The sequence below is a fragment of the Corythoichthys intestinalis genome, chromosome 12, assembly GCF_030265065.1.
Source record: "Corythoichthys intestinalis isolate RoL2023-P3 chromosome 12, ASM3026506v1, whole genome shotgun sequence".
Taxonomy (NCBI): domain Eukaryota; kingdom Metazoa; phylum Chordata; class Actinopteri; order Syngnathiformes; family Syngnathidae; genus Corythoichthys; species Corythoichthys intestinalis.
The window spans coordinates 30,649,554-30,673,472 of record NC_080406.1 but is presented as its reverse complement, the minus strand read 5'-3'; the positions used below and the strand labels follow the sequence as shown (position 1 = coordinate 30,673,472).

General features: G+C 40.9%; 2 protein-coding genes across 6 annotated transcripts in view; one reads left to right on the top strand and one right to left on the bottom strand.

Moving 5' to 3' along the window:
- Nucleotides 1-12,224, top strand: part of popdc2 (popeye domain containing 2) — an 18,105-nt gene extending 5,881 nt beyond the window's left edge. Inside the window, exons 3-4 of one of the 3 annotated variants that reach the window (XR_009066316.1) lie at nucleotides 6,225-6,702; nucleotides 11,582-12,224. Coding sequence is in view for 2 of the 3 variants with exons in the window: in XM_057852316.1 (XP_057708299.1) it covers nucleotides 6,225-6,643; nucleotides 11,582-11,693 (531 nt within the window). In the remaining variant the exon portion in view is untranslated. The remainder of the gene's footprint in view (nucleotides 1-6,224; nucleotides 6,703-11,581) is intronic. The other 2 variants (XM_057852316.1, XM_057852317.1) reach the window with 2 other exon arrangements.
- Nucleotides 11,668-23,919, bottom strand: part of pla1a (phospholipase A1 member A) — a 19,081-nt gene continuing 6,829 nt past the window's right edge. Inside the window, exons 8-11 of one of the 3 annotated variants that reach the window (XR_009066314.1) lie at nucleotides 22,853-22,942; nucleotides 17,927-18,036; nucleotides 17,390-17,545; nucleotides 11,668-12,294 (exon numbers count right to left, since the gene is read on the bottom strand). Coding sequence is in view for 2 of the 3 variants with exons in the window: in XM_057852314.1 (XP_057708297.1) it covers nucleotides 12,204-12,294; nucleotides 17,390-17,545; nucleotides 17,931-18,036; nucleotides 22,853-22,942 (443 nt within the window). In the remaining variant the exon portion in view is untranslated. The remainder of the gene's footprint in view (nucleotides 12,295-17,389; nucleotides 17,546-17,926; nucleotides 18,037-22,852; nucleotides 22,943-23,919) is intronic. The other 2 variants (XM_057852314.1, XM_057852315.1) reach the window with 2 other exon arrangements.

Sequence of the window (23,919 nt, the reverse complement as noted above, 5' to 3'; positions counted from 1 at the left end):
TCAGAAAAATGCAAGAATGCAAGGGCCAACCGCAAATCCTTCCACTTTCATTTGTTAGATAGAGGATGGGAATCGGGTAAAAAGATTAGGTCTTTTTTTTACTTTAAGTACCAACTCACTGCCATTGACGGAGATAGACGTCCAATCCATTTTTACTGGGAAAGTTGGCAATGTTCGTTCGCTGCCAGCCCCTTTGTCAAATTAGATTGGAGGTCTATTGCCGTCAATTGCAGTAAAACATGATCATTGAGTGCCAGGCTTCCCAGTTGAAATGGATTTGATGTCTATTTAACGCAGTGCTTCTCAATTATTTTCTGTTACACCCCCCCTCAGGAAGATGTAAATATCCCCCCTCAGGAAGATGTAAATACCCCCCCCCCCACTCTCTGCCACCACTGTAAATAGCATCATTTGTGTATAAAATTATTATAAGTACACCTCAGCATAACATTGTGTCCTTGTTAACATTAAAAAAATATAGATTAACTTACAATAAAGTGTAATTTTATTTTTTTGTTTGTAACAGAAAAGACTTAAGAGTGCATCAATTTGCCTAAATTTTTGGTAGAAAAAAAAAGTCACATCCAAACTTTAAACATACACTCAAGGTACATTTTTTTGACCATTTGGCACTGAAAAATAACATTTAATAACGTCAATAAATTTTAAAAAAAATCTAATTGATCCGCAACATCGACTCAAGTAGAATATGCCAAGCAATTTGACTGAAAATACAAAAATTAATAGAACAAAAACAACATTGTCACTGGACAGAGGCACAGTTTTTATTTTTGCTGCAGGCAGTTTCAGCTCCTTTGCTCTAATGTGGGGTTATTTTACACTGAGCAGCTTGGTATGCCACCTTATTTGATGCTAACAGTGATTGCTAGTTTACTGACGTAACACTAAGCGGGACTGTTGTCAATATTTGGCACACTTTCGCTTAAAAAAAAAAAATCAAGCAGTTTATCAATGTGTTTGGGGTCTAATGTTTTTAAGTGACATCTTGATTTGGCTTCAGGCTGTCTGCTGCCAACACTTTTAGACACAGTAAACATACTGGTCTTTCCTTGTCTCCCACTTTATTAAAAGAGAAAATAAACGCTACATATGCTTCGTCATATTTCCTCATTTTAGCTCTTCATATCTGCTGCTCTTTGCTGTGGGCTCTTGTTTGGTTAGAAAAGAGAGCGACACTGCTACCCACCGAGTGGATGTGCAATTACACCTCATTCTTGTATGGCAAAAAAGTATGATCCCCGAAGTCACATGCCCCCCTGGCATCGCTTTGTGTACTTTGCATGTCAAACGTCCCTCCCGATGGCTTCAAGAGAGTGCGCTGGCGGCTAGAGGTGCTAGCCTTTTGACCTGGGGGTTAGTGTGCTCTCCTGCCATTTTGGACGCGGCACATGTTTGAGTACCCTGTACGAGGGGGATGGAATGCGTCATGGTTCCATGCAGACCAGTTAAATCTTTAACTGTCAATGGCATTCAATGCGTTAAAGGCTACAAGCAACAGAATAATCCAGAGGCATGAGGATATTGACAGGATATTTTTTTAAATGTAAAAATATTAATGTAATACAAAAATGCTGAAATTCTACACAGCTTCCTGCAATTAGTTTAACATCTTGTCAGGTTGTGACTCCTGAGCTAGAGGAGAGAAACTGTTTAAGTATCTACAGTGGGGCAAATAAGTATTTAGTCAACAACTCATTGTGCAAGTTCTCCCACTTGAAAACATTAGAAAGGCCTGTAATTGTCAGATTTTCTATGGGGTTGAGATCTGGAGACTGGCTAGGCCACTCCAGGACCTTGAAATGCTTCTTACGAAGCCACTCCTTTGTTGCCCTGGCTGTGTGTTTGGGATCATTGTCATGCTGAAAAACCCAGCCACGTCTCATCATCAATGCCCTTGCTGATGGTAGGAGATTTTCACTCAAAATCTCTCGATACATGGCCCCATTCATTCTTTCCTTTACACAGATCAGTCGTCCTGGTCCCTTTGCAGAAAAACAGCCCCAAAGAATGACGTTTCCACCCCCATGCTTCACAGTGGTAATGGTGTTCTTCGGATGTAAATTAGTATTCCTTCTCATCCAAACACAAGAACCTGTGTTTCTACCAAAAAGTTCTATTTTGGTTTCATCTGACACATTCTCCCAGTCCTCTTCTGGATCATCCAAATGCTCTCTAGCGAACCGCAGACGGGCCTGGACATGTACTGGCTTCAGCAGGGGGACACGTCTGGCAGTGCAGGATTTGAGTCCCTGGCGGTGCATTGTGTTACTGATAGTAGCCTTTGTTACTGTGGTCCCAGATCTCTGTAGGTCATTCACTAGGTTCCCCCTTGTGGTTCTGGGATTTCTGCTCACCGTTCTTGATATCATTTTGAAGCAACGGGGTGAGATCTTGCATGGAGCCCCAGATCGAGGGAGATTATCAGTGGTCTTGTATGTCTTCCATTTTCAAATAATTGCTCCCACAGTTGATTTCTTTACACCAAGCGTTTTACCTATTGCAGATTCAGTCTTCCCAGCCTGGTGCAGGTCTACAATTTTGTCTCTGGTGTCCTTCGACAGCTCTTTGGTCTTGGCCATAGTGGAGTTTGCAGTGTGACTGACTGAATTTGTGGACAGGTGTCTTTTATACCGATAATGAGTTAAAACAGGCGCCATTAATACAGGTAAGGAGTGGAGCCTCGTTAGACCTCGTTAGAATTCAGACCTCTTTGACAGCCAGAAATCTTGCTTGTTTGTAGGTGACCAAATACTTATTTTCCACTCTAATTTGGAAATAAATTGTTTAAAAATCAAACAATGTGATTTAGTTTTTTTTTCCCACAGTGTGTCTGTCATGGTTGAGGTTTACCCATGTTGACAATTACAGGCCTCGCTAATCTTTTCAAGTAGGAGAACTTCCACAATTTTTGGTTGACGAAATACTTATTTGCCCCACTGTAGTGTAAAAGCTGAGACGTGCAACAGAATGTAAGATGAATTTCAGTGTGTCGTGCAGGCCATATTCAATATTTTCATTCATTTCTGCGGGACAATAAAAACTTGGCAGCTGGCCGCCGTTGGCCCATGGACAATAGTTTGGACATCACTGTAATAATCAGACTTCCCCCCAATGTTAATTATTCTTAACTTAGTGGCTTCCATTAACAGGGATAGATGTCAGATCTACTATTTGAACTAGGTGGGCGTGTTAAAATGGAATTTATATTTGTTGCTGTCAAAGTCTGTGAATGAGTAAACTTTAACGCTTATTTTTTTCTTCCAGAATTTTTTCCCCCCTACCTTTTTAATCTTAAAAAATAGAACTTATGTTCCAATATTGTGAAAACACTTGTTCAAAAATCATGACTTTTCCCTCTGTAGTACTGTTGTTTTTGGCAGCTCTTTTAAATTTTGTCTTAGTCTTTTGGACAATAATACTTATTAGTCTTAGTCATATTTTAGTCATTTCAAAATGTGTTTGTTGTCGTCTAGTTATTGTTGATGACAACTCAACACTAATTTTGTCTAGTTTTAGTCGGTTTACTAAAAATGTTTTCGTCTGTAAAATTAAACATTTTTACTCCAAAAATAAATAAATGTTTCCAACTATTTTAAATGAACATTGACAGACGTGCACATAGTGTAGCGTCTACAAGGACAATGCCAACTTGGTAATAATACACACTCAGCAGGAAAACAGTACATTATTTTTAAATAATTATACCCTCCTGGACGCCACGAACTGTATGTAAGAAAAAAAGTTGAGTTTGAGAGGATGCTCGCCGTTAGCATTAGGCTAATGTGAACGCGAATGCTATGCTAATGCTATGAGTTACATTTAGTGTGTGATGATTAAAGGCTAAAGCAACATTGCTTATTCTCTCTGGCCAAGTTGAGAAACCAAATCTTACCGTGTGTGAAAGCCTTGAGAGGAGAGTACACTGGTGCGTTGGGGGAAGGAGGGGCGCAGAAACGCAAATGAGTGACACAACCAGACACTGCTACGAAGAAGGCTAACTACATATAAGATGTCACACATTGTGAACATGTGACGGAAACTATGGCGCATTTTCGTCTCATCAGACGAAAACTGGCATGAAACTGGCATTAAACACGTTTTTACCTCGTTATCATTTGTCACCGTCAGGAAAAAAGTGTTTGTTGACAAAATATTTTCATTATGTCATTGTTGATGAAAACAACACTGCTCTGAAGTATTGTTTTTGTTGGAAAATATATTCATCATGTATAGGGAATTTTTTTTCCCTAGATACCGTAAATTCCGGACTATAAGCCGCTACTTTTTTCCCTCCCTCAGTATCCTGCGGCTTATAGTCCAGCGCGGCTTATTTGTTGATTTATTTGGGTTAATAGGTAACACTTTATTTGAGAGCAGTGTCATAAGACCGTCATAATTATAATGCTATCAAGGGCATTAAGGAATGCTTATGACAGATGTCATTGTAATCCGGCAAACTATGTCACTTACTCCATTTATGTCCAGCTCGGATCTTTTAAATCTATTCAAAAGTGAGATAATTTGCCGATGACACAAAATGACATCTGTCATAAGGATTCATTAATGCTCATGGCAGTGTCATGTCATAATTATTATAGTCTTATGGCACGACTGTCAAATAAAATGTTACCAAATACCATGACTAGCAATTAATGAAACAACTGGAACAGCAACTGAAGAAATAATTGGCACATAACATGAATTTTGATTGTTATTTACATCTGTAGCGCTGCAATGCATGCTAGGAGGCATGTTGGACAACAACAGAGTTGACGGCAGGTGGCAGCAGAGGTTGACTGTCTCTCCAAGGGAGCAGTGATGTCCAAATGAAGCTTAGTGAAGCAATGGTGGTTCATTTGGTCTTATGACCGTCATAATTATGACATGAAACTATCATGGGCATTACTGAATGCTTATGACAGATGTCATTAAGTGTCATCCGGCAAACTATGTCACTATATCCATTTATGTTCAGCTCGGATCTTTTACATCCATTCAAAAGTGAGATAATTTGCCATAATAACACTAAATGCCATCTGGTATAAGCATTCATTAATTGTCATAACAGTGTCATGTCATAATTATGATTGTCTAATTACAGTTTTATGGGGCCACTTTCAAATAAAGAGTTACCAAATACCATCTCTAGCAATAAATGAAACTGAAACAGTAACTGAAGAAATAATTTGCAGAGAACATGAATTTTGATTGTTATTTACATCTGTAGTGCTGCAATGCGTGCTAGGAGGCATGTTGGACGACAACAGTGTTGACAGCAGGTGGAGCAGTGATAGGCAAATTAATCTTCTCGAAGCAATGAAGCTTTTCAGCCCATCGGTTCAAAGCTTCATGGTGGTTCATTTGGTCTTATGACAGTCTTACGGTGCCGCTTTCAAATAAAGTGTTACCGGTCACTATCTTTTGGTGTAAATATTCCATAATACAGTGAGGAGTGCTGCGGTTTATAGTCCAGTGCGGCTTATCTGTGAACAAATGCTGTTGTTGTGTCAAATTTGGTGGGTGCGGCTTATAGTCAGGTGCGCCTTATAGGCCAAAAATTATGGTAATTGCTTTTTCATTGTAAGTGCCCTTGTTCTTCAAAAAATTCTTCAAATTTAATGACCTGTCAAAAAGTCTTAAAAAAAACAAACAAAAAAAAAACAAATCATGCTCTTAATCTGACTTTTGATCATTTCCCTAAAGTAATCTGAAACTGATCAACAAAACAATTAAAATACCATTTGACTTGATTCGTTTCCCTTAAAAATGTTTCCCCAGATAAAATTGCCCTATGTTCCTTGAAAAAGAAAATCTTTAAATGAAAAGTATATTTTCTTATAAAAATAGTGAGAAAATGAACTTCTTTTACATAGAAAAGTAGGATTTTTTTTCTTTTTCTGCAACTTTTCCATGGAAAATTACATTGAATTGTTTCAATAGAATTTTTTTGAGGTTCTAATTACTGCTTTTTTAGGGATTTTTTTCATTTGTCTTTCCCCACAAATTTCCTTTCTTTCTCAAAAAAAAAAAAAAATCATCTTGATGTTCCTAAGAACAAAAGATGTAAAGGAGTCGACCCAAACCTCTACACGTTACACAAACGCATGACGCACAACGCAGGAAACTCCACTTTTAACACTATTAAAGTGAGGAAGTTGAAGTTGCATCCAACTTCCATCGCACTTATTTGGCCTGTCTTTCAGGTGACTTTGACGGCAGAAGAGGACTGTCGCTATGTATCTTGGCGTCGCCGCCGCCTATTCTCACTCCTGTCCAAGGATCGTTACGTCTGCCGCCTGTTCGCCGTCATGCTGGGCTACGACATCGCCGAAAAGCTGTACAACCTCAACAACAAGCTGTACATCAAGAGCGGCGTCTTACTGGACATCCGCCTGCCCAGCCTCTACCACGTGCTGGCCCCATCGTCGCAGAGCGGCGAGGGCGAGGCCCCCGACGGAACCGAGCGGCCCCCCCACAGGGAGCCTGACAACCCAACTGGACGCACGTGGCCCTCGGACCCCGAGCTGCCCTCCGGTGAGGACTCCACCAGCCTGGTCCTGGAGGATTTTGCCGATGTGGCGGGCTCCTTAACCGACTATGGCAGTGAGAGGGATTATTTGAGGTAGAAGGGGCGCCAGGGGGGCCCGAGCTAACACACCCGCTCACCCGCTTAAGATACATGTAAGTACTGCACCGGGGGCACCGCGTGGTGGAACCAAACTTGCATGGATGCCATGCACCTTAAACACTAACAACAACAATTTCACAAACAAGACATCTTTTTCTGGAAACGGTGTAACAAATTTTTTTTGGAGAACTTGTCATGTTTGTCTGGGAAATGTTCTACTTTTACAGAGGAAAGATAAAAATCTCAGGACTTTTTAAATATGCCTCTCCGGACTGTTAGGAACACATAAAGAAAAAAATAGGCCTCCGAGAATGAAAATGTGATCTCACGAGATTTAAGTCGTAATATTTCCAGATTTAAAACACTCTTCTTAACATTATGAGAATAAAATTGTAAAATTACGAGATTAAAGTCGTGATTTTGCGAGAAAAAAAATCGTAATATTACGAGAAAATATTGTAATATCAAAGTTGTATTTTTACGAGAATAAAGTTACGACATTAAAGAGATATTATGAAAATTAGGTAGGAATATTATGAGGAAAAAGTTTTAGCATTATAACGTGACTAAAGTCGTAATGTTACGTAATTTTTAGTACTTCATGTAATGTCTGGATGCAGCACAGCTTACGAAGTCATATTATTATGATTTAGATGTGCCGTATCCATTTATATTACATAAAGTAAACAAAGTACGTTTTGTAATATGATAAAATTGTGACTTTTCTTCTCCTATAACGACTTTATCCCCAAAATATTACGAGTTTAATCTCATAGCCGTAATTGGAAAGTTTTTATAAACAGCATATACAGTATATATATATATATATATATATATATATATATATATATATATATATATATATATATATATATACGTATTTATATCAGAGGTTGCGCTAGACTTTTTCGTTGTCTGTCATTTTGACTGACGGTCATAAAAATCCGGTCATAATCTATTTTTACCCGTCACTTAAATTTTAAAAATGATAATAATGACATATTCAGTAGTATTTAGTTTTCATTCATTTTTAATTAATATTCTGTCCGAACAAGCTTAACAGAGAATCCACACCGTGCCATCACACATCAAGCAGATGAATAAGTAACTTTTTCTCTGCAGTGACAAAAACAGCTGACTGTGGCCCCAGTAGGTAGGCTACATATGGAACAATGAAATTAACAGTTCACCTGCTGTGGCCTGAACGCAGTCTCACACCTTCCTCCTGGTGCGCATGGACTTGAATTGCGTGCCCGCTTGTGCAGTCCCTCTTTTTTTAGCTCTTTTATCAACACCATTGTAGTTTTGGGGCTTTTTGAAGAAACTTCGGACACTCAGTTGCCTTGAAATTTTTCCGAGCAAGGCCAACGAAGTCATGCATCAAGAGAAAATAGCTAATTAATATGCTCACTCGCCACCCTGTGGTCTGGGGTGTGAATTGCAACCTGTCAAAATGACAGATGGACTTCAGTTTTTTCCGTCACCGTTTTAAAAAAACGGTCAACGACGGAAAATATTCGGTTAACGCGACCCCTGATATATATATATATATATGTATATATATATACAATGCTGGCCAAAAGTATTGGCAACCCTGCAATTCTGTTAGATAATGCTCAGTTTCTCCCAGAAAATGATTGTAATTACAAATGCTTTGGTCGTGATATCTCATTTATTTCGCTTGCAATGAAAAAACACAAAAGGGAATGAAAAAAATTAAATTAAATCATTATCATTTTACAAAACTCAAAAAAATCGGCCGGAGAAAAGTATTGGCACCCTCAGCCTAATACTTGGTAGCACAACCTTTAGACAAAATAACTTCGAACAACCGCTTCCGTTATGTATCAGTAAGTTTCTTACAATGATCTGCTGGAATTTTACACCATTCTTATTTTGGCTGCTCCAGGTCTCTTGAGATTTGAAGGGTGCCTTCTCCAAACTGCCATTTTCAGATCTCTCCGCAGGTGTTCTATGGGATTCAGGTCTGGACTCATTGCTGGCAACTTTAGAAGTCTCCAGTGCTTTCCCTCAAATCATTTTCTAGTGCTTTTTGAAGTGTGTTATCGGTCATTGCCCTGCTGGAAGACCCATGACCTCTGAGGGAGACTTAGCTTTCACACACTGGGCCCTACATTATGCTGCAAAATTTGTTGGTAGTCTTCAGACTTCATAATGCCATGCACACGGCCAAGAAATCCAGGGCCAGAGGCAGCAAAGTAACCACAAAACATCTGGGAACCTCTGCCATTTTTTGACTGTGGGGACCATGTTCTTCGACGGCCTCGTTTTTCATCCTGTAAACTCTTATGTTAATGCATTTTACCAAAAAGCTCTACTTTTGTCTCATCTGACCAGAGAGCATTCTTCCAAAACGTTTTTGGCTTTCTCAGGTAAGTTTTGGCAGACTCCAACCTGGCTTTTTTATGTCTCTGGGTCAGAAGTGGGGTCTTCCTGGGTATCCTACCATAGAGTCCCTTTTCATCCGGACGCCGACGGATAGTACGGGTTGACATTGTTGTACCCTCGGACTGCAGGACAGCTTGAACTTGTTTGGATGTTAGTCGAGGTTCTTTATCCACCATCTGCACAATCTTAAATTTGAAATCTTTCGTCAATTTTTCTTTTCCGTCATCATCTAGGGAGGTTAGCCACAATGCCATGGGCTCTTTTCTCCATACTCAATGTTGTACATACTAGGATACTAGAAAGAAGTTGAGTCAACTTTAATCCATTTTAACTAGCTGCAAGTGAGAATTTGTTACTGCCACCACCTGTTACGTGCCACTGGTAAGTAACAGGTGCTGTTGATTTCATAAATTAGAGAAGCATCACATGATTTTTCAAAGGGTGCCAATACTTTTGTCTGGCCCATTTTTGGAGTTTTGTGTAAATTGATAATGATTTAATTTTTCCCCCAATCCTCTTTTGTGTTTTTTCAATGCAAGCAAAATAAATGAAGATATTGCTACCCATGCATTTTTAATTGCAATCAATAGCTGACAGAATTGCAGGGGTACCAATACTTTTGGCCAGCAGTGTATATGTATGGCATATATATAGTACGCAATATATATACAGTATATACATATACATATATATGTATACAAGTTTTCCCACTTGAAAATATTAGAGAGGCCTGTAATTGTCAACATGGGTAAACCTCAACCATGAGAGACAGAATGTGGAAAAAAAAAAACAGAAAATCACATTGTTTGATTTTTAAAGAATTTATTTGCAAATCATGGTGGAAAATAAGTATTTGGTCAGTACCAAAAGTTCATCTCAATACATTGTTATGTACCCTTTGTTGGCAGTAACTGAGGCCAAACGTTTTCTGTTACTCTTCACAAGCTTTTCACACACTGTTGCTGGTATTTTGGCCCATTCCTCCATGCAGATCTCCTGTAGAGCAGTGATGTTTTGGGGCTGTCGTTGGGCAACACGGACTTTCAACTCCTTCCACAGATTTTCTATGGGGTTGAGATCTGGAAACTGGCTAGGCCACTCCGGGACCTTAAAATGCTTCTTGCAAAGCCACTCCTTTATTGCCCTGGCTGTGTGTTTGGGATCATTGTCATGCTGAAAGACCCAGAGATGGGAGATTTTCACTCAAAATCTCTCGATACATGGCCCCATTCATTCTTTCCTTTACACAGATCAGTTGTCGTGGTCCCTTTTCAGAAAAACAGCCCCAAAGCATGATGTTTCCACCCCCATGCTTCACAGTGGGTATGGTGTTCTTCGGATGCAATTTAGTATTCTTTCTCCTCCAAACACGAGAATCTGTGTTTCTACCAAAAAGTTCTATTTTGGTTTCATCTGACCATAACACATTTTCCCAGTCCTCTTCTGGATCATCCAAATGCTCTCTAGCGAACCGCAGACGGGCCTGGACATGAACTGGCTTCAGCAGGGGGGACACGTCTGGCAGTGCAGGATTTGAGTCCCTGGCGGCGCATTGTTACTGATAGTAGCCTTTGTTACTGTGGTCCCAGCTCTCAGTAGGTCATTCACTAGGTCCCCCCGTGTGGTTCTGGGATTTTTGCTCATCGTTCTTGTTATCATTTTGACGCCACGGGGTGAGATCTTGCATGGAGCCCCAGATCGAGGGAGATTATCAGTGGTCTTGTATGTCTTCCATTTTCAAATAATTGCTCCCACAGTTGCTTTCTTTACACCAAGCGTTTTACCTATTGCAGATTCAGTCTTCCCAGCCTGGTGCAGGTCTACAATTTTGTCTCTGGTGTCCTTCGACAGCTCTTTGGTCTTGGCCATAGTGGAGTTTGGAGTGTGACTGACTGATATGGTGGACATTTATTTTATACCGATAATGAGTTTAAAACAGGTGCCATTAATACAGGTAACGAGTGGAGCCTCGTTAGACCTCGTTAGAAGAAGTTAGACCTCTTTGACAGCCAGAAATCTTGCTTGTTTGTAGGTGACCAAATACTTATTTTCTATTCTAATTTGGAAATAATTTCTTTAAAAATCAAACAATGTGATTTTGTTTTTTTCATCGTTGAGGTTTACCCATGCTGAAAATTACGGGCCTCTCTAATCTTTTCAAGTAGGAGAACGTGCACAATTGGTGGTTGACTAAATACTTATTTGCCCCACTGTATGTAAATATCACTTTTATTTCTGTACTCAGAAAAGTAATTTTCATCATTGCAAAAACAAAATTTTTCTTTTCAGTTAAGATTCAAACTTTCATGGAGAATTTGTTGGTATGGAGAAGAGATTTCTCAGCATACATAACCCCCATAAACTATCCATTATTAACCTAATTAATTCATAACTAAAATGTTTGATGAATGGGGATTTCTCATTACCAAAGAGCAAAATGGCTCACATTTGCTGTGCTTTGCTTTTTTCCAATTTGTATCGATATTTTGTAAGTATGCAAGTAATTATTCTTTATCCCCACAGGGGGCGATGCTGGGTCCAGAGGAACAGCTCGCTTCCAGAGGAGCCGAGCACCATTAGCGCCCACCGACACTCCCAAACTCTGAGCAGGCCTTATTTTTTTTCATTTATTTGAAGACTTTCAGTTATTTGGACCACAGTTTTCTTTTTTTATTTCGTTTCACAAATCACTTGTGCTAATTTAGAATTATTTGTCCAAAAACATGATAGAAATTGAGTGCTTCATCTGTAAATAATCTAAAAATATGTTACTGTAGTTAGCCATTAGCGTGTTACAACTATTGATCATTTGGTAATGGTAATGGTGTTATACTTGTATAGCGCATCAATATAATGTGAAATTGTCCAATTAAAGTTTATTTATGACAACGGGGCCAACATTTCTCCAAGCTTCCGTGTGTAGTGAAAATTGTGGGACTGTCTAATTCCTGGGACGCTTCATGTATAAGCTATGGTTAGCTGCTATTTTTTTTTAGCCAATGTTACATCAATGTGTGTACATTTGTGTGAAATGACAACAATAAACACACATGCTAAGTTAGCGTCCACAACAGCATCTGCTTTTCTGCAACGCTGCATCTTCTCGCTGTCCTCATTTTTCCTCAATTGGTCACGACAGGTGGCGTCAGAAGAGGCCACATACCAGCACTAAGTCATGTGACCAGAGAGATCCTCTCCGGACGTTGAAGTTGTTTATGCAGACTGGCGCCTCGCGCCTGGAAAGAGAATGAAATCCTTAAATTCTGCCTGGCAACAAGCCACTCCCCACATGCAAATGTTTTGAATTGTGATCCACAATTATTGTGAATTCCACCGAGCAAAAAGTGTGACACTGCCCCTAATAGATTTTTAAACTTAAAAAGGACTTTAAAAATATGAATAATAAATTAAATCTGCCTAGCATCAAAGCTAATTCTCCCACACCCCAATGATTACAAATTCAACACAGCAACAATACCACCCATATCATTGTGAATTGAGTGTAGCTAGCAACAAGTGATGACTTGAATTTTGCCCTGTAACAAACGTCTTTCCTACCTCAACTATTTTAAAGCAGGTTTTCCCCTGCTGAAATATTGTGAATCTTGCCCAATAATAAGCATTTTCTCATCAAATGATGACACAATTTCTGTCTAACGACAAATGTCCTCCCCCACACGATTGTGAATTCTAGCCTGCAAGTTGTCAGCTCTGTCTAGAAAAAGGTGTGTCCCCCAAGTGATTGAAAATTCTGCTCAGCAACAAATCCCCCCAGGCCCGCACAACAATTGTGAATTCGGCCTAGCAACAGGAGTCAGTCAGTTTAAATACCTATTCTCGTTAGCAAGGTTTCTTTCCCCCATTCTGCATCAAGTGTCTTTGAGGGAGACAAATGCTTGTGAATTTTGCCCAGCAATGTGTGAATTCTGCTAAGTAACACACTTCGTCCCTAAAAGCTGTTATGAGTTCTGCCCAGCAAAGAGTATTTCCCCCCCTTAAACAAAACTTTTTTGGTTAGCCGTGTCTTCTTCTTGTCCCATGATTTTGAGTTCTGCTAGTAACTACTGCTCCTCCAGAATGGATTGGGCAATCTATTCGGTAACATGCGAAAAATTATTCTGAACATTTATTTAAATAAAGTCCCATTTAGGGGGCTCATTTTGTCAGCTAGCTGCCATGACAACAATGCTGTTGAGCACGAAACGTTTTAACATTTGGAAAACATTCCCATCTAGTGGCCTGGCATGCACATTACAGCCATCCAGATGTAAAACTGGTCTACTATCTGCCCCCCAAACTATAAATTCACTACGGATTTCAGCAGAGGTTGGAAGTAACGCGTTACATGCATTCCGTTACATTTACTTGAGTAACTTTTTGAGAAAAATGTACTTCCAAGAGTAGTTTTACAAAACTTTTTAATTTTACTTGAGTAGATTTGTGGAGAAAAACGCTACTCTTACTCCACTACTTTGGGGTACACAAGAGTCATTACATTTTTCCTTTTAATTTTTACATATGATTTTTGTTTTTGCCAGCAAAGCCAAGAGGAGAGACGTGCCTGGTGTATAACCGGGGTAGCTCTACGGATTTCACCAATGAGACGTCGCAACAATAATCACTTGACTCCATTATACCAATCGGACGCAAGCTTGCCGTTCTATCTCACCCCAGCCTGTTCAATCATGTGGTGTCTTTAAAGCAGCGTAAAAAATGAAGTATTTGACAGAGCGCTGCCCTCAACATGACTCGAAAGCGCGGATTTTAACCTCTCTCCCAGTCTTTATTTGGCACCGATTGACGGCTGAAAACCAGAGATATGATCCTTTTAATTTTATAATAGTAACTATGAAGGAACTCTTCACTAGGAGTGTGACAAAATATCGAAATGGTGATATACCCGTGAGTCATCACCTTATCGTGGTGGAGGGGTTTGCGTGTCTCAATGATCCTAGGAGCTATATTGTCTGGGGTTTAAGCCCCTGGTAAGGTCACCCATGGCAAACAGGTCCTAGGTGAGAGGCCAGACAAAGTATGGCTCAAAAAGACCCCTTATGATGAGCAACATGAATGAACCCCAGTTTCCCTTGCCCGGACGCGGGTTACCGGGGCCCCCCTCTGGAGCCAGGCCTGGAGGTGGGGCTCGAAGGCAAGCGTCTGGTGGCCGGGCCTGTCCCCATGGGGCCCGGCTGGGCTCAGCACGAAAAGGCAACTTGGGCTCCCCTTCCCATGGGCTCACCACCTGTGGGAGGGGCCAAAGGGGTCGGGTGCGTAGGGAGTTGGTCGGCAGCCAAAGGCGGGGGCCTTGGCGGTCCGACCCCCAGCTGCTGAAGCTAACTCTTGGGACATGGAATGTCACCTCTCTGGCAGGGAAGGAGCCTGAGCTGGTGTGTGAGGCAGAGAAGTTCCGACTAGATATAGTCGGTCTCTCCTCCACACACAGCTTGGGTTCTGGTACAAATCCTCTCGAGAGGGGTTGGACTCTCTTCCACTCTGGAGTTGCCCATGGTGAGAGGCGCCGGGCAGGTGTGGGCATACTTATTGCTTGGCGCCTGTACATTGGGGTTTACCCCGGTAGACGAGAGGGTAGCCTCCCTCCGCCTTCGGGTGGGGGGACGGGTTCTAACTGTTGTTTGTGCTTATGCACCGAACAGCAGTTCAGAATACCCACCCTTTTTGGAGTCCTTGGAGGGTGTGCTAGAGAGCGCCCCCTCTGGGGACTCCCTCGTTCTACTGGGGGACTTCAACACTCACGTGGGCAATGACAGTGAGACCTGGAGGGGCGTGATTGGGAGGAACGGCCCCCCCAATCAGAACCCGAGTGGTGTTCTGTTATTGGACTTCTGTGCTCGTCACGGTTTGTCTATAACGAACACCATGTTCAAACATAGGGGTGTCCATATGTGCACTTGGCACCAGGACACTCTAGGCCGCAGTTCGATGATCGACTTCGTAATCGTGTCATTGGACTTGCGGCCGCATGTTTTGGACAATCGGGTGAAGAGAGAGGCGGAGCTGTCGACTGATCACCAGGGTCCTCGAGGGTGCATGGGAGTTCGCCCGATCAGTCTACATGTGTTTTGTGGATCTGGAGAAGGCGTTCGACCGTGTGCCTCGGGGAGTCCTGTGGGGGGTGCTCCGGGAGTACGGGGTACCGAGCCCCTTGGTAAGGGCTGTTCGGTCCCTCTACGACCGGTGTCAGAGTTTGGTCCGCATTGCCAGCAGTAAGTCGAATTCGTTCCCAGTGAGGGTTGGACTCCGCCAAGGCTGCCCTTTCTCACCGATTTTATTCATAATTTTTATGGACAGAATTTCTAGGCGCAGCCGAAGCGTTGAGGGGGTCCGGTTTGGTGACCTCAGCATTGAATCTCTGCTTTTTGCAGATGATTTAGTGCTGTTGGCTTCATCAAGCCGTGAACTCCAACTCTCACTGGAGCGGTTCGCAGCTGAGTGTGAAGCGGTTGGGATGAAGATCAGCACCTCCAAATCTGAGACCATGGTCCTCAGTCGGAAAAGGGTGGAGTGCCCTCTCCGGGTCAGGGATGAGATCCTGCCCCAAGTGGAGGAGTTCAAGTATCTTGGGGTCTTGTTCACGAGTGACGGTAGGAGGGAGCGGGAGATCGACACGCGAATCGGTGCGGCGTCTGCAGTAATGCGGACTCTGCACCGTTCCGTAGTGGTGAAGAAGGAGCTGAGCCGAAAGGCAAAGCTCTCGATTTACCAGTCGATCTACGTTCCCACCCTCACCTATGGTCACGAGCTTTGGGTCGTGACCGAAAGAACAAGATCCCGGATACAAGCGGCCGAAATGAGTTTCCTCCGCAGGGTGTCCGGGCTCTCCCTTAGAGATAGGGTGAGAAGCTCGGTCATCCGGGAGGGACTCGGCGTCGAGCCGCTACTCCCCGCGTAGAGAGGAGCCAGCTGAGGTGGCTCGGGCATCTGGTTCGGATGCCTCCCGGACGCCTCCCTGGAGAGGTGTTCCGGGCATGTCCCACCGGCGGGAGGCCCCGGGGACGACCCAGGACATGCTGGAGAGACTATGTCTCTCGGCTGGCCTGGGAACGCCTTGGGATCCCGCCGGAGGAGCTGGTTGAAGTGGCTGGGGAAAGGGAAGTCTGGGCTTCCCTGTTAAAGCTGCTGCCCCCGCGACCTGACCCCGGAACAAGCGGAAGATAATGGATGGATGGATGATATATCGTGATACTTTGTATCCGCAAAGGTTATCGATATGCTCCTGCCAAGAATTGAGATATCGTTTTAAAAAGTTGTCAATGTCTAAAAAAAAAAAACAACAACATGTTGCTCCCAAAATCTTCCATTATAATAGTGTCTCAGTTAACTCTAAGGTTGCAATGACAGTGCTCGACGCCCGATCCATTTAGACTAGAAACGTTCGTTCATTCGAAACCAGAGCATTTACAGTCATTCTGTCCGATTTTCAGGGCATTTACAGATCACTTGCTGTTCATTTTTTGGCATTTACAGGTCATTTCCTGTTGAGTTTGAGTCACTGCCTATTCATTTGATTGATTCCCTGGTCACCTTCTGTTATGTAACTCAAAATAAACAGGAAGTGACCTATAAAATACCCCCAAATCAACAGGAAGTACTGAAAATCAACCGTTAAATGACCTTAAATAGCCCAAAATTACCTCACTGCCTGGCATTGGCTGCCACTGACGGCCATAGACGTTCAATCCATTCGAAGTGGGAGTTCAAATGGATTGGACGTCTACTAGTGATTAACTCATTCCAATTCACAGCAGAAGCTTGTTTTTCTGTTTATTAGTCGTTTTCAGAATATCATTGAATGATTTTCTGACCAATTTATCAATAATCGTTGTATCGCCATATCGTCAGATCGTTATCGTGACCTTTGTATCGCAAATCGTATCGTATTGTGAGGTACCAAGAGGTTCCCACTCCTGCTCTACACTATTCAAACTAGGAACTGTTTTCTCCACCAGAGGGCACTCATGCTCATTGGATGAATAATTTACTTTAATATAATTTTTTTTTTCTCTCGTCGGAATTGATTTTTTTTGTGTGTGTGGGTTTTTGTACATTGGCTTAGTCCATATAGATAACTGTGTTCAGAAAAAAATACTATTATTAAAAAAAAAAAAAATCCAACAAAAATATAAGCATTTACCCACAATGTTACCCATTACTTCAGTATTCTTTTCACCAAATATTTTTTTTTACTTGTACTTGAGTACATTTTTTGGATGACTACTTTTACTTGAGTAATATTGTTTTGAAGTAACGCTACTCTTAGTTGAGTAAAATTTTTGGGTGCCCACCCACCTCTGGATTTCAGACAATACGTACATGGGCGAAGCGATCTGGGACAGACAGACGGACTTGACGTGGATTTCGCTCTGGCGGTAGAAGCGAGCGCCTGTGTTTTTCAAGGTAATGGAGTGGATCTCACATAGCGCCACTGGGTGAGCCAACACCGTTGTGTACACCGTAGTGTCTGTACGGCTAAAACACAGACATGTTCATCACTTCAGACAGTTATTACCAAGCCCAAGGACGTTAGCATTATAAATAGCCAGCAGGGAAGGCGCTGCCATGTTAGGGTCACAAAAACATGCAGCGGACCTTCAATTCAAATACTTACTTAGGTCAACAAGTCTTGTGTATTTTTAGTTCAAGGTAAGTGGAAAACCATAACAATAAACATAGAAGTTATCATTTGTTTTGGTAACCTTTAAGAAGACAAAAATAGTGTTCAAAACTAAACCAAACTTTAGTGGAAAACTGACATCTTAGGTCTCATTGAATCTGATACACAAACAGATTATGCTTTTTTTTGGACAATCTTTGGACACTGAAAAATACCATAACAAAGCAAACTTGTACCCACAGCCGCAGTCTGCGTTGTGTCTCCTGATCTCCTGTGGTCAGCGTCACTTCCACTTCGGCACTTTTAGTGAGGGCCGACGTTTCCAACACCAGCATGATGTGATGAGCTAAGGGGCACACACATCACACAAAACCTCAACATCTTGCGCATGACATTATCACCATTAAGCACATGGTTTGGTGCCAGAAATAGTTATTTTAGTACCCTTTAAAACCAGCACCATGGATCTTGCTGTACTGCTTGGTGGAAAATTACTTCTAGGGTAATTGGGTAGGGTCCTTGGTCCCTCCTCCCCAAAAAGGGTGCTAAAAATGGTATGCATTACGACAATTTGGCCGGTATTCCTCACAGTATTTGGCAGAAACCTGAAATACAAAAAATGATTGCTTGGTGGAAAGGGATCACTTGGAGTACCCTACCACAGGGTGCTAAAATGTAGCGTGGCTCTTAATCACAGGTATAAAACTCGAGGGTAAGATCCTGCACGTCACACCATTTTGTGTGGCCAGCAAATCGACGTCATGTTTCTCGCTAAAATAAAATTAACATACAATTTCTGGAGGCCTCAAAAAAAGATCAGGGATGACAAAAATCTGAGAATATTTCATGTTTCTTTGTCCAATAAAATAAATACTTAAAAAAATAAATAGAGAATATTTACTTCATTATTTTGTTTTTAATCCAACATGTTATTTTTTGGTGTATCAAAGATCATATTTACAGGTTTTTCTTTTTTAATGAAAAATTAAAATAAAAATAATAATGAAGATCTTCACTTGATTTTTCCCTTTTTTAAATTAAAATGATGTAAATGAATTTAAAAATGAAAAATATAAAAGATTATTTGCTACTACGAGACTCAAAAAGGGGATTTGGACAATTTTGAAGTCAGCAATGTCTTTAAACAATTCATAGACTGCCAAAACGGTTGTCAATTTATTTGACAATCGATTAGTCGATTAAACTTGGTAGTAGAGTTGGCCGGTTTACCGAAAATTTACCGTTGCTGAGATGGTTCATGATGACCAACGTAATTTTGACCATGTCGGTAAATTTGGTGTTTTAATGAAATGAAAAAATAGTTTCAGCCCACTTTGACTATGTGTTGTTCGGCTATGCTCATTCCCATTTAAGTACAGCCAGTGTCCTTACGTGTGACGTCACGTGACTAACAGGAAATAAAACAAACAAGCCCGTTGCTATCCACTGGTACACTAATGCTACAAGTGAACGCGATGGAGTCTGATAATAGTGAAACCTACCGGTTGCCAGGCCAGAGGCATTTCGAGTATAGCATTAGTCAATGCTCATAGGGTGATGTTGCCAAGAAACAACTCTCTGTCAGTTGCATTTTGGATTCAAGAAGGACGAAGAACCATGGACGGTGTATTTCATTGACAACAAGTGGGAGCTGCGCACCCCAGGTGCAGGAGACACTCTATTTCTCATACGACCACGCGGGTTAAATGACCGCTCACGCCCTGAAACAAATGCTCTCGACTTGGGACGTGAAGTCGCCACCACCGACAGCGGCGCTAACCTTGTCAAAGTGGCTGAACTTTAACTTATGAGTTGGTTGGGCATGGACTGAATTTAGCAATCAGTATGTTGCATTAGTTTGTATTTCTGTTCAGCATAAAGTATAATCCAACAGTGTAGCCTATAATATGACTGTTTAATGGCCACAGCTATTTTTCTGTATGTGCTTGCTTTGTGCTGTGTCATTACTGCTAGAGGTGGGAATGTTTGGGCACCTAACGGTTCGATTACGATTACGATTCAGAGGCTCCGATTCAATTACAAATTGATTATTGATGCCCCCCCACCTCCACTTTTAATGTTTTGTACATTAGTTCCAAAATTGTTGAAAAATCCTCTCAGGCTAAACAATTACTATTTCAGTATCAATTTAACAGTTAAAAACAGTAAATAAAATAATCAAGTCCCCATTCTGTATCAGCAGCTTTAAACTACATTCAATTAATGTAATGTTGTGAATCAACCGTTAAAGTTGTTAAAACTGCTCCCGTTATTCCATAATTTTCCTTCTGTCTACTTTCGACATGTCAAAGTTTTAAAAGTGTTTCATCATTAAAAAATTTAGGGGTATTTTAGATACAAAGTTAATTAGGTTCGCTACAACAGAGCCTTCTAGAGAAGTCTACTGCTTTAAGATGGCAGCTGTTTACTAACGCCGGCAAGTCGCATCTAGTTCTCTATACATGTTCTAACTCCGCCGTCGTCTGTCATTTCACATCTAGTTCTAAATATATGTGATATCTATCATAGCCGTATGTGGCCGTATGTTTGTAGCAACTAGCAACTGGGCGTTGTTTGTAGCGGCTGTCGGCCGCAATCAGGTATTATTGTTTTTTTATTTAGCGGCATGGGTTGAACATGATGGGATGTGCGCGTGCTTGTATTTCAGTATCCATAGCAATATTTACAATGTTGCACATTGCTCGAGTCATAGACCCCGTTATAAATGTTCATACATTAATGCTTATGGTTTACAAGATATTTTTATTAGGGCTGTCAAACGATTAAAATTTTTAATCGAGTTAATTACAGCTTAAAAATTAATTAATCGTAATTAATCGCAATTAATCGCAATTCAAACCATCTATAAAATATGCCATATTTTTCTGTAAATTATTGTTGGAATGGAAAGATAAGACAAGATGGATATATACATTCAACATACGGTACATAAGGACTGTATTTGTTTATTATAACAATAAATCAACAAGATGGCATTAACATTATTAACATTCTGTTAATGTGATCCATGGATAGAAAGACTTGTAGTTCTTAAAAGATGAATATTAGTACAAGTTATAGAAATGTTATATTAAAGCGCCTCTTAATGTTTTCGTTTTAATAAAATTTGTAAAATTTTCAATCAAAAAATAAACTAGTAGCCCTATTCTGTCCTCAATGTGTGTGAGTACACAAATTGACAGATAGCGAACATAAGTTCCAAAAAGAAATCAGACGGTGTGGCAAAGTTGCATGGGCTTTACTGAAGTCATCTCTTTTTGACAGGAGCACGTTTCTTGTATTTTTGTAAAACTGAAAATAACAAGGCAATGTGTCAATAACTTGCATAAATCACAAAATAACATAAAATGTTAAAATACACATCATCAATAACTATCTAATGCTCATGAATATAAACAAAGGAGGAATATAACTCACAAGCGATGCATGTATTAGACACAAACAGTGTGATGGGGCTATGAGAACTAGCCTGGCTCTGCCAGACTATTCTCCCTGTATTTTTCAAACACTGAGAGAAACAGTCTGGGAACCATCCCATTAACGGCCTTTTCGAGCAGATACAAAATCAATCGACAAATCAGATTCGTTTATTTGCGTGACGTATTCTTCACGAGCAACGTCACTGTTGCGCGTCGAAAGTCGTCTCTTCAGCAAAACAGATGGTGAACGGCAGAGCCGAGAATATGTTCCAATCCACGGTAAAATCAGTTTTAAATGACCAAAAACACATCGACACGAGTCATTGACAACAGTCTGTCTCGCGCTAGCCATGTCGAATAAACTCCGCTCTCTTCGTATGTTTACTTCCGCGCGCAAGTCCCTCGTCCTGCCGTCGCCATTTTACTAACGTCACGTCTGCTCGTCGCTGATTGGTCCACTCCGCTGTCTGTTTGCTGTGGCTTGCTCCGCCCTGGAAATTGTTTCCGTGGGAATGGTGGCCAGACTCAATAGCTGGAACAGCGTTGAGTCTGGTGTACCAGGCTATGAGAACTGCCACTGAATAATGGATGCGGACGTTAGCTGGTCTGAATAGCACTGTCTATTAGTGTGAGTTCGCGTCGACATATTATCACGTCCGAAAAGCGCGCAGAAACCCAAATAATCAGCTGCACTGAATCGCCAGCAGAGGGCGACATTACGCCACATAACATATGCAAGTCACACCCAAGCGCCAGCAGAGGGCGGAAAAACTCCATAAAACACAATTAACAAGTTGGCCTTTCACTGTACTGACATTTAAATCTGTCTGAGCGGGCCTAGTGCGTTAATTGCGTCAAATATTTTAACGTGATTAATGAAAAAAAAAAAATTAACGCCCGTTAACGCGATAATTTTGACAGCCCTAATTTTTATATACTTAATGTTTACACTGCATGTACAATTGTTAAATATGTTACATTGAAAGCTGATAAATAAATCAACAAGAAAGTGTTCATTGGTATTTTATACGTTGATTCAGATTTTCAAATTATATAACAGTCCGCTTGGGCGAATTTATCGTTATCGAGGTAAATCTGCTCACTTTACCGTGATAAGTACTTCGAGCCATATCGTCCCGCCGTACTTGGTAGCCCTAGTTGGCAGACATAATCGCTCAGAAAAGAAAACCATTTCTACCATGTAGCCTGTGACAAATATGCTGCTCTAAATAGTCAGGGGAGCCGTGCTAAAAATAGTGTGATCCGAAAAGGTGCTCAGAATCGCATACTATTTGGTTTGGTGCAAAATAAGTAGTGCTGTCTGTCAAAAGGATGCCAAAAAGTGGTATGGTTCCAAAAGATGCCAAGAAGCGGTTTAGTTTGATAGGGCACCAAAAACTGTTATGTTCAATAGTGTGCGTAAAAGTGCTTCAGTATGTTTGACTTTGACTTGTTCTTGTTTTTTCATTGATTTAGCACTTGAGTGCAGGTCACTCTCACTCAAGCAAAGGAGCTCATTAGCTTCCTAGTGCTGAGTAATGCCGTTTCCCCTCTGGCTTTGTCTTTCATGTTTGTGGCGCAATTAGTAGCTGGAGTGAGCGTTCACACGTTTTGCTCGACTTTTGTGTCCACGTGAGAACGATCGTCAGGAATCGTGCACGTTTACAGCCTCAAGTCAACATTTGCCCAGGACAGCTGTTTATTTGAAAAGTTGGTTCTCACCACAGAAAGGTGGCTGCGAAGTTGTCAGGAGAAACAACTTTTGCTCTGTCGGTAGCGTGGAAGAAGTGATGCCGCACTTTTCTGACAAACCTGAAAGATACACATACGTACACACACTGTAGATAAGATGCTAAGACATGTTGTATTGGAATATTTGCAGTACAGTGATCCCTCGTTTTACGCGGTTAATGGGTATCTACTGCGATAAGTGAAAAACCGCAAAGTAGCGACACCCCCCCACCCCACAAAAAAAAAATTGTGTGTTCAATGTATTTATTCAGATTTAGCATTAGAAAGAGATGCATATAAGACAAATTTTTTCATTTTTTCCCCAGCTTTTATATAAATATGTGTATATATTAGAGCTGTCAAACGATTAAAATTTTTAATCGAGTTAATTACAGCTTAAAAATTAATTAATCGTAATTAATCGCAATTCAAACCATCTATAAAACATGCAATATTTTTCTGTAAATTATTGTTGGAATGGAAAGATAAGACACAAGACGGATATATACATTCAACATACGGCACATAAGTACTGTATTTGTTTATGAAGACAATAAATCAACAAGATGACATTAACATTATTAACATTCTCTTAAAGCGATCCATGGATAGAAAGACTTGTAGTTCTGAAAAGATTAATGTTAGTACAAGTTATAGAAATTTTATATTAAAACCCCTCTTAATGTTTTCGTTTTATTAAAATTTGTAAAATTTTCAATCAAAAAATAAACTAGTAGCTCACCATTGTTGATGTCAATAATTACACCATGCTCACTCATCGTGCTGAAGCCCATAAAATCATTTGGACCCAAGCGCCAGCAGAGGTTGCCAAACACCAAAAAGCAAGTAACAAGCGGACATTACACTGCTGTCATTTTAATCTGTTTGAGTGGGGCATGTGCGTTAATTGCGTCAAATATTTTAACGTGATTAATTTAAAAAATTACCGCCTGTTAACGCGATAATTTTGACAGCCCTAGTATATATATAAACTCATTCACTCCCAGCCATTTTCACCGGTGGAACCCCCTTCGCCTTCTGGTTTGGCCATGCGCGTT